This window comes from Perca fluviatilis, chromosome 15, assembly GCF_010015445.1.
Source record: "Perca fluviatilis chromosome 15, GENO_Pfluv_1.0, whole genome shotgun sequence".
NCBI lineage: Eukaryota > Metazoa > Chordata > Actinopteri > Perciformes > Percidae > Perca > Perca fluviatilis.
The window spans coordinates 10,607,614-10,618,378 of NC_053126.1; the positions used below are offsets into that span (position 1 = coordinate 10,607,614).

The 10,765-nt window shown below is 40.7% G+C and overlaps 1 protein-coding gene across 2 annotated transcripts; it reads right to left on the reverse strand.

The window, feature by feature from the left end:
- Nucleotides 1-1,384: 1,384 nt before the first annotated feature.
- On the reverse strand, nucleotides 1,385-10,444 carry luc7l3 (LUC7-like 3 pre-mRNA splicing factor). Of its 2 annotated transcripts, none has more exons than XM_039825337.1 (11): nucleotides 10,179-10,444; nucleotides 9,531-9,597; nucleotides 9,392-9,431; nucleotides 9,154-9,298; nucleotides 7,754-7,828; nucleotides 7,344-7,448; nucleotides 6,850-7,011; nucleotides 5,766-6,151; nucleotides 5,087-5,283; nucleotides 3,311-3,528; nucleotides 1,385-1,760 (listed from the first exon to the last, which is right to left on the reverse strand). In XM_039825337.1, the coding sequence occupies exons 1-10, from the start codon at nucleotides 10,275-10,277 to the stop codon at nucleotides 3,344-3,346; spliced, it is 1,461 nt and encodes a 486-aa protein (XP_039681271.1). In that variant the 5' UTR covers nucleotides 10,278-10,444; the 3' UTR covers nucleotides 1,385-1,760; nucleotides 3,311-3,343. The 2 variants fall into 2 exon arrangements, with proteins under 2 accessions (XP_039681271.1, XP_039681270.1); XM_039825336.1 differs by having other exon boundaries at nucleotides 9,531-9,600; nucleotides 10,179-10,443.
- Nucleotides 10,445-10,765: the final 321 nt, after the last annotated feature.

Consider the following 10,765-nt stretch of genomic DNA (forward strand, 5'->3'; position numbering starts at 1 on the left):
CGGAATGATACCAAACGTCTACAGTAGCACAAATAGTTTCTATACTTCTAGAATGAGGCATTAGAAAGTTTGTAACTACACCAGAAGTATATTTAAATAACACTTGCCTGATGGATACTCCTCTTGGCTGCTATCGTGAGAGATCACGCACAAAGCACATCTATTGCCAGAAAAGACTACTGGAGAAGAAGATCCAAGAAGCGAGTGAACAGCAGAAGCTGCTACTGCAGCGTGAGACGATAGGACAAGATCCCACACAGTTGTGTATATCCTGGCTGCGGTTTAAAAGCAATAGATGTTGTGCTCTGTGCTTGATCTCGCGCAGTAGCGTTCAAGAGGAGTATCCATCAGACAAGTGTTATTTAAATATACTTCTGGTGTAGTTACAAACTTTCTAATGCCTCGTTCTATAAGTACAGAAACTATTTGTACTACTGTAGACATTTGGTATCAGTCCGGGCATTATTAGTGGGGTCATTTACGAGATACAAACGTGGATCCATTAGCGCCTGCACTAAGCTAACCAGCTTAACTCCACCAACTTTATAACAAGGGGAAAAAAAATGTATATGGGGGAGGGGGGGGGAGGGAGTAGTTGTTTGGCTCGAGGTCATGGTGCAAAGCAGCCTAGGGTGAAATTACTCCGAACAATCACTTTAAGAGTCAAGACAGCACATCTGTAGCTGTAAATGGTTTACCTAAAATCACACTGACAAACATGGCAACCCAAGCAGGCCAGTTTTAAGAAACTGATTAACGTCGTTATTGTGATAACTTTACTGAGTAAAGAGACAAGTATTTTTACATTTCACTTGAAAAGGTTACCCTTTAAACTTGCTTCTATGAAAAGGACTTAGATCTTCTGCGTTACTTGATCTTGGTAGGAAATCTATAGCGGCATGCATTCCCCTTCTAAGGGAAGACCAAAATGCAGAATGAACTTTCAAAACAGTGAACACCATAGAAGTCTGGTTGTTACTCAACTTGCTAAGGGACACTTCACCACCTTATTTATTCCCAGTCTCCCATTCACTGCGCTAATCTGCTTTTGTTTAAAACAAAAGACACTTGTCCTGGTACACGGTCCCGATGATGGGAAATAAATCAACACAACCTTGACAAGTTTTTACTTTTATTCATGGAGACAACATGGACATTAAAAGCAGAGCAAATTTAAACAAGTCTTTGAAATGTTTTGATCATAATTAAATCAGTATATTTTACAAGGGGACAAGAGCAACCAATGTGAGCTCTAAGTGGAGAAAAAAAAAAAAAAATAGACACGCCCTGTCATGGGACTAATATTGTACATACGCTTTTAACTGACATTTTAAAAAGAAGGTCAGGGAGTGAAGTGGAACCTGACAAACCAAAACAAACCACGTTTTTTTTTTGCATTTTATTTTTTACTAAATGCCAAGAAACAAGGATGTGTAAAGATTTTCTAAATAAAACCCCATAATTAACTTCTCTTAAGTTTGGTATTCAAAGTGATGCCTGACCCACATCTAGACCAAGAAATACATCAGATGAACCACAAACTACCCTCATCCAGCCAAAAGAGACAGGTGACGGAACATGAAATCAATGTAATTTTATTTTTTTCCCTCTCCCCTCATTTACACACGTTAGGTTCATGTTTTTAAATAAGCCACTACACACTTGTGGTTCACCTTGTTTTTAAGCAGCGACGTGTCAGGTTCAGGTAAAGGATGGGTGCGCTCTTCCACTTCTTCCTCCACCAGATATCCCAGCTTCCCCTGTTGAGCAAAAATGTTCACAAAATGCAATGTTAGCAAAGGTCCCACAACAAGTGCTTGTAGCAACAACTGCTACTACTGGAGCAACACTAGCTTCCATATAAAGACTACTGGTCAAAAATATCCTAATTTAAAGAAAGTGTAGATATAAACATATGTACAAATACTAACCTATAGCCATAGTTTTGGAATAAAGTATATTTGAGACTGCAAAAAATAAAAAAAGGCACCACCTTTGGCCCTACCATTTTAAAAAAACAGTGACAAACCTGTTTGATATTTCTTACACCAATGCAAAAGTGCACTTGACAATTTGTTTTATTTTTTTCCCCACCAGATTCAATGACCAATTAAGGATGGAGACAAACTGAACAAATGTGACAAAAATATCCTAACAAAACTCAATGGGGAAATATACACATCGGTGACAATTTTAGCAGTTGGAATAAGTATATCAAGCAGGCGGTCTGTGCATTATCAGCATTTTTTTTTAAAATTGTCACTCTGACATTTCTATAAAATTACCTTTTCCCCAAACATATTTGAAAGTTAGCAAATGGAAGAAAAAAAATGAAAGAAAAAAAAAAAAAAAACACATTCAAGCTTTCAAGTTCATGTTCTGGAGAAGTACAGAATTGTTTTTTTCTGACAGGCAACAGCATTCAGAAATGGATGTGGGTAGAGAAAGGAGTACCTGGGGTGAGTACCTGCACAGTTTGACAGTCAGAGAGTATCCATGATTTTTAATTTGCCCTTTTCTCATGTGGTCTCGCTCACAACACCAACGCTGTGTGAGGTATGGAAGTCAGCTGCAATTCATTTGATAAACCCTACCCTCCAGTTAGTTAGTTACGTAAGGCCCCCGGTGCTATAAACACCCCCCAAACACACACTGCATGGCATTATCAGGCACAGTAAGCTGGACAACAAATCCATGGCATTTGAGTTATGGTTATGGAAAAATAAATGGCTTGTTTTTCCACATACACCTTTGAAAGTATGTCTGTGTGTTTACATATGAGCAGGAGATAATGTAGACACACAGTGGCTGAATATCTCAGCAAATAAAAATTTACTACATTTTCCTACTTAAGTAAATAACCAAAAAAATAAAAATAAATAAATACAGGCAGGAAAGTTTTATTGGACTAGTTCATATTTTTTTTCTGCCATTTTGTCCACAAAGACAAATATACATCTACAAAAGGAGCAAAAACCGATATAAAACGAGGGGTACCTCCGGGCATGTTTGCTCAGGGCTACACTGGCCTTTCCCTCTTGGCTTTGTGTGAATGTTTTCTATTTTCTTCTCATTCATCAGGCCTAGTCCTTCATCTTCAGTGCATACTTATGATGCACTACTCGAAAACAGGATAAAGATATATGCACATAGCACATAACACAAAATCATAGGCATTGAACTGAACGTAAACAGGGTAGGAGAGGTAGGGTGAGAGGGTGGGCAGGGGAGATGGGAGAGGTGGGGGGTATGGGAGGGTGGAGGGGTTGGGTTGAGAGCCAGGGGGGAGCGAGGAGGAGGACGCACTTACCTGAGTCTGATCTGAGGTCCTATCAGATCAGTTTTAATTGGACTGAGTGTCACCTTCAGAATGGAGGAGCTCTTGCTGGCCGTTAAGCAGAGGGGAGGCAGAGGCAGCCGCCTCTGTCTCCATCGGTTCCGCTTCTGACGAAGCCTTGATGGCAGCTGCATCGCCGTCAGAGTGTTTGTCTTTCTTAGAGCTGCTCCTCTCCTCCGTTACCTTACGGTCTGGGAAAAGATGCGCTTATATTAAGTCTGTCCCGAATATCACTTTTGGGGCTTCGGTGGGAAGAATATGTTCAAAGCTGTGCGCTCTGCGGCTGCTGCTGACAGGCGGCAGAGGCGTTTACGCATCAAATAAATTCTACATGTGACCACACACACACACCCACCTAGGGATGGGCGATATGGCCTAAAATCCATATTGCGATATACATTGCAGCCTTTTACGATAACGATATATATCACGATATATAAATTATATAGAACCATTTCAGAACAGGTTACATAGACCCTAAGGAAAGCCAAACTGCTAAATGTACCATTTTTTTTTAAAGAGAAAGAAACGTAGTATGTTGTTTTGAGAGGAAAAAAAAACACTGTAATTATACAACATAATTTTGCAGATGAATAAAATTCAAGTACACTACTTTAACAAAGAAAAAGCTTAAATTATTTGGCTCTTTCCTTTAGTGCAAACCATTCTAAAAGGCACTACACTTAGTTTAAGTCCTTGGGTTCTTAAATGTATAGCATAAAAGTTTCTTTACAGTAGTGCCATGCCATAGACAGTATAAAGTGCAAAACGATGACCGACCACACCACACCCACAGGGGAAGTAGCCTACGACACCGGCTGCCAAGATTCCAGTCGTCCGTTATATAGTGAATGTTCAGGCTGGTGAAAGGCTCCATGGTACGGCTCGACCACAGGTCTGTTGTAGCGGCTTAAATCCAAACCAAGTCCAAATAATGGATGTTGCACCGGTCTTTTTCACCAGCTCCTCCGTTTTGTTTACTCAAGATCATGATGATGCGTTGCAGCTCGTGGCTCTAAATTTCGCGGGTACATTGCATCAACGTGCATTATCGCGATAGAGATTTTCATTATATTGCACTATCGTAGGCCAATTTTGTATCGTTTATATTGCATATCGTTTCTATCGCCTATTACTACACCCACCTAATTTAAAAAAGGCCTGGCAATCCTACTTTAACAAGGCTAAGCTGTTACAGTTTTCAGGTGATTTGCCAAACACATTGTAGATTTGTGATTTGGCACTCAAGTTTTTGGGAGTCATGTTCCCAAATTTCAAAATGATTCCAGACGCCTGTATTTTTCGACATCTTGCATGCCGATAGTTGCAGCCGAATTGCTAGCCTTAGCGTAGTCAAACTTTCAATTTCGGTGCTGGTAGCGTTAGATGATAACTCAGGCTAGGTTCCAGGAGGCAGGCCATGACATGGTTTTCTGTCTATCAATTTCAGACAGACACACACAGACACCTCTGTCTAAGACTAACTAATGAGAATAAATGTTAATGCATAAAATAATTTGGGATTCCTATTCCTTATTTTATGGGCTATTCGAATATTTATTTGGACGTTGATTACTTAATTAAATACTAAATAAATACTTAAATACTTAATTTATATCCACACCTTAACCAAAGAGTAATCTTTTCTCCATGGTTGAGAAAAAAAAAAAAAAAAAACAGCACCTAATGGTCAGACCAAGAGAGTAACTTAGTATGTAGTTCAAACAAAAAACTGTTCCAAGTCCTCACCTTTGTCTTTCGATGACCGCTCTCTGTCCTTGTCTCTCTTCTCCTCTCTGTCCCTGTCCTTGCTGCGGCTGCGATGGCGGTGAGATTTGCGCTCTGAGCTGCGCGACCTCCTCTTGTCACGACTGCGGGAGCGACGCTTTCTGTCAGAGCGCTCACGGCTGCGCTTCCTCTCCCTGTCCCTGTCCCTGTCCCGGCTCCTATAAAGAGAGGGAAGGGTATAGGTTAGTAAGGAAACTAGTGAACGATGTATTTAAAAATAAAACATAAGTCCCGCCATTTAGTGTTCTAATGCAATGGCAAACAAGTTAGGTATGGTCAAGTGTCATTTTTGTTTGTGGTAGGAACAACCAGAAGGTAACACAAGCTAGTCAACAACTGCAGTTAAAAAAATGGCCTTTGTCAAAGAATAAAAACATGAGGAGACATTGACCAACCGGCCTGTAACAGTAATGCAATCACAACGTAATGACAGGCCTGACTTAAAATAAAAAATCCTTACAGGTCAAACTATAATGTGTTGTCGTGAATGTGGATTTAAATGGTTCATCTAATTCTGGACTGGTGCCTCCATCCATTACAGAAGCAGGCAACAGTGCTCCATCCTTTTACGGTCACACATTGCTGCTGTTAGACCACCAAGAATATGGAGGTCAACGTGTCACATGAGAGTCAGCCATACCTGCTGCGTTTGCGTTCCCTCTCCCTTTCCTTGTCTCTGCTCCTGGACCTCCGGCGATCTCGGGATCTGCTCCTCTTCCTGTCCGATGCTCGACTGGAGTGGCGACTGGTGGAGTTGCTTCGGCGTGCCCTCCGGTCCCGCTCCCTGTCTCTGTCTCGATCTCTGTCTCTATCTCTATCCCGTTCTCGGTCTCTCTCCTTCTCGCGCTCCCGCTCCCTCTCTCGTTCCCTCTCCTTTTCACGCTCCTTCTCCCTCTCCTTCTCCTTCTCTTCCTCCTCTTTGCGCTTTTTCTCCCTTTCCTCCCTCTCACGCTCACGGTCTTCTCGGTCCTTCTTAAGCGCAGGGCTTTCACCTTGAGGGTCCTCTGAGCGACGACGTAGTTTCTCCTGAGAGTAAATAAGCAGGAGCCCACGTTAATAACGACAAGTTGATCAGTACATTTTGGACCAGAGCCCAAATCAAAAATAGGTTAGGTGGTATAATGTAGTGTAGATCACTTGGTTTACAAGTAGGGGACAAAAATGATTAGGGCTGGGACGATATGCTTTTTCCCCCTGATTCGATTATTACACGATGCATGGGTGCAGATTCAATCTGCATTGCGATTTTCATTTATTGCGATTTGATAGTATCGAGTGTTGCAGTCTTCTTTTCCTTCTTTATTAAAAACAAAAGTTGATTAATACACTTCTAGAGACAACATATCATGAGACATTTCTAAAAACTAATTGTTTTCTAAAAAGAAAGCACATGACATGTCAGTCTGACATTAATTTCATTTGTACATAACACGTATTTTCTGTTTTCAATCGGTTTTGCTGGAAACGGATATGATGTAGTCGGCCGTACAAATAGAAAGTATTTAGGCGAATCATTGGTAAAAAAAAAATAAAATATTGATTCTGCCAGAAAGAAGCAATTTCAAATAAAAAAAAAATAAAAAAATCACGATATATACACATGAATCGATTCCCCCCCAACCCCTAAAAATCATGTAGCAATATTTCCTATTTTTTCTTGTAACATCTCTGTACAACGTACCATGGCTTTATAAAGACATGAATCATATATGTAACCCTGTTACCTTGAGCTCCTCCACAGTGGATTTAATCTTGGCGTAGCCCATGTGTTGCTTGCCCATCAAGTGGTCGTCCACTCGGGACTGTGCGTCACCCACAATGAGGAAGGCCCCACACACCTCACACACCTCCATCTGTTTCTCCTGGGCCGCAAAGCTCTCGATGGTCTAAATAAAAAAAGTACACGTTACAACATAAAACAATGTAATAAGCAATACATTTCTGCCTCAGAGCACAAGTGCTTGTCTAATTTGCACAGTTATGGCATTGAGGGCAAAATATGATAACCAGGATGCTTATTGTGGACTCTAGTGAGGAATAACTTTTAGCTAGACAGGACAAATGTCGGTGGGACTGGTTGAATCATTTTCAGTCCAAGCTTAGTTTGACTTTAATAATAAGAACAAAACATGTTTGCTAACAGATAGCATTACACAAGCAGTGCCTATTATACTGAGCAGCGTCTGTGGGCCGACTGGCCCGGAGTTAGCCGACTCACCGAGGGGGTGGAGCTCAGCAGCTCCCTCTCCTCCTTCAGCTGCTCCACCAGCTTCATCATTCCCTGGGCCTCCTCCACTCTGCCCTCTGACCCCAGCTCCTCAATCTGAGCCAGAGACAAGTCAAAGCAACCATTTTATCACAATGCAAGTGACATAACACTGACAACTAGATTTCTGAGCTGTCAATGGGAACATAGTTTGAGGTTTTATAAGATCATTTCACACCAGTTTATGTAACGATAAGAGATTATGTATTCCATGTTTGCAATTCCAGCTGTGATAAATGGCAAAGGTTATACGTTACAGTGCATCTTAGTTCCTTCCAAATTACTAAAGGCTAATATATGCACTAATCAATTAGAAGAAAAAAAACAAACCTGTAACTTATTTCAACTTAGTTGCTACAAACCTGTAAAACTAGGTCTTCAATCTTCTCGGTTAGAACCTGGACCTTCTCCTCATTCTTTCCTGACGGACCAGGACCCTGAAAAAATAACTACAATGTATCTCAGGTAGAAACACACAGTCCCTATCATTTATTTCCCATTATTTCCATTGCACCGTAAGATGATAAAAAGATGTATTAAGGACTAGAGATGGTCCGATACTGCCTAAAACCCTGGTATCAGGAAGTACTGGAGTTTATGCACAAATCCGATACCACGCAATAAAGCCCTAAAGAAAATCTATGTTTAAGTAGTTTATTTATGTTCTTTTTCCGTTATAACCGACTGTCAAACTGCATAATAAAAGAAAGTTCTACAGCATTCATTGTTTATGTTTGTTCATGTTTCACAAAGCGTTTAACCTGAGCCAGACTGACAACAAAAACAGAAATAATGTCACATCCATACAGGGATAGTAGTATACAATTGTTAAAACATAATAAAATATATGACACACTGGTATTGGATCGGTACTCTGTATCGGCCGATACGCAAGTTCAAGTATCGGAAAGCAAAAAATGGTATCGGGCCATCTTTAATAAGGACACCAAGTGTCCTTTGTGTGACAACTGGGGCCACAAATGCAACAAAGCAAGAAGCATGGGTTACAGAAAAATAGGGGTGTGAATCTTTTGGTGTCACGTGAAATGATTCAACATGATTCCCGATTAAAAATCTATTCTCAATTCAGTACATAGGGGTGCGAATTTCAGGATCCACTCCAGTCCACTTAGTGCATTAATAAAGACAGTGTGCCAAAGTATGGCATAAAAGCAGAGTAAAGTGTGTATACAATTATGGAGTTTTTATATTTGAAAATGTTTTATCAACGGATTACAATAATGTAAAAAGACAAAAGCACATTTAAGACAGTCGGTAACACTCAAAATGAGCAAGCCTAAAGCAATGTGCTGTCTGCTGATGACCAGGAAAAGCAGCCCTTTATGTATTTTTTTGTCACAATGCTATCTCTCTCACCCAAATGAGGGGGCGGTTCCACTATCGATGTTAATACGCAAATAAATCAGACAATGCACAGGCAGTTTAGTGATATCCCCACAGGTGTGGTCTTGAAACAAAATCCTGAGTCTGGATTGGCTGAGAGAGTAAAAATTAATATTACAACATCGACAGGGGGGCTATTAAGCTGGGTCAGCCGACAGCAAGTATTCGCAGTCCGAGCATTGCTGCCACTTTTGGGAACTAGTCCATTACTGTACCATGAGAATTTAGTCTGATATTAGGCATCACCTAGGTTATTTTATATGGAATTTGTGAATTAATTCAGAATCTTAGAAGATAATAATTGCGATTTTTACATTAGTCAATTACAGAACAATGCGCCAAATCCAAAAGCACAAACCCCTGCATTCTGCTGAGCCTGGGAAAGTGCAAGTCGGGCATGCCCTCTACGAATCCGCCGTTCCACCTCTGCCAGGAGTGACTGCAAATAGCGCAGGAAGTCCCGCTCATAGCCCTCCTTCATGAACCGAGAGCTTTTCTCATACCTGGACACAGTGGTATGGAGGTTGTTCATTAGTTTTATTAGGTGGATATATCAAGACACACAACTTATGTTAAAAAACACAGTCTGAACTTACGTTATTCTGAGATTTTCATCATGGATCTTCTCACAAGGGCCTGGAAAAAAATTGCAAAGCTTTATTATTCTCCAATATGACATCAGCTACTGCTTTATTAAAATATATACATACACACACACACAAATACTTCACTTACCCAAGTCAGAGCGGGTGTTTGTGAATAGCTCAGCTGGGCAGAAGCCACACAGATAGTACCGACAGACCTTCTTGAAAAGAAAACAGACGATGCACCATTTTAGACAGAATTCTTATTGGAATCTCTCGAGTTAACGTTACATCAAATCAGGCCATAGCGTGTAACGTTAACGTATGCTAACTGGGAACAAATAAGCTTTGCAAGTCTGTCCTTAAGTGGATTTAATACTAACATGTTATTGCTAGGTCTCAAGTTACCAGTTACATAGCTACACAAACCAAAGCCGGATATAGCGCTAATAACTAGTCGAACAAGAACTCTCACTTAAAGCTAACGCTAGCAACAGGGCAACAGTATGGCTAGCTAATACTATAACGCCGCATTGTGAGTCAATAAAATACCATTAGCATTAGCAGACTCTGGTGCTAATTTTACTAACACGGGTGCCTGGACAACACTCAAAATGCCAGCTAAGTTACCAATTGTGTATATTATCACTGAAATCTAGACTAGCTAATGACAGAGGGCTTCGCTTAACCAACTCCCACGTACTATGATTAAAGTTATCTTAGCTAGCTAGCTAACGGTATGTTAGCTTATCACCAATCATAACTAGCTAGGCTAACGTTAGCTAGAATGCTAACTTACGCTTTCGTCGTCCCATCGCACGTTGCATCGCTTCTCATCAGGGGCTAAATTTCTATCTCGGCCCATCAACTCATCGAGTAACTGGGCTGCTGAGAGCATTTTGCCTACAAGATTGTAGCCTTGATTTAAAGAACTACTATATATCCTGAAGAGCCAGTTGACACCATCTATTGCGCGCAAGATACTTGTACTCAAAATGGCAGACGGTGTAACAACGCCGCCCGTTTATGGTTCAACCGTTCAACCAGTCCGGCAGTAGTTCTCTTAATACATCCATGGCAGTAGCCCGTTTAACCTCTGAACCGGAAGTACAAGTTGGATAGCTAGCTAGATGGTTCGCTTAATACATCCATGATCATCAGTCAATCTGGTATTTGCATAATAAAACATAGTACTACATCCAAGAATTTTTGTTTTCTTCCAAGTAATCCCAAATAGAGACTACACAAGTCACGTTCTTCCATGGGGTTAATATATATATTTAGATTGCCCGTGTCTTTTACGTTTATGACCCCATGCAGGCTACATGTAAATTGTGGCTTATTCAGTAAACATGATTTGATGTGGTCTGGAGGGATCTAACCACG

What these genes read in the sequence shown, in the direction of transcription:
- luc7l3 (XM_039825336.1), bottom strand. Translation starts at nt 10,277, where the DNA reads ATGCTCTCAGCAGCCCAGTTACTCGATGAGTTGATGGGCCGAGATAGA. An exon ending in GATGAAAATCTCAGAATAAC is followed by an intron (nt 9,299 to 9,391) that starts GTAAGTTCAGAC and finishes CACTGTGTCCAG; the next exon opens with GTATGAGAAAAGCTCTCGGT. An exon ending in AGGGAACGCAAACGCAGCAG is followed by an intron (nt 5,284 to 5,765) that starts GTATGGCTGACT and finishes CTCTCTTTATAG; the next exon opens with GAGCCGGGACAGGGACAGGG.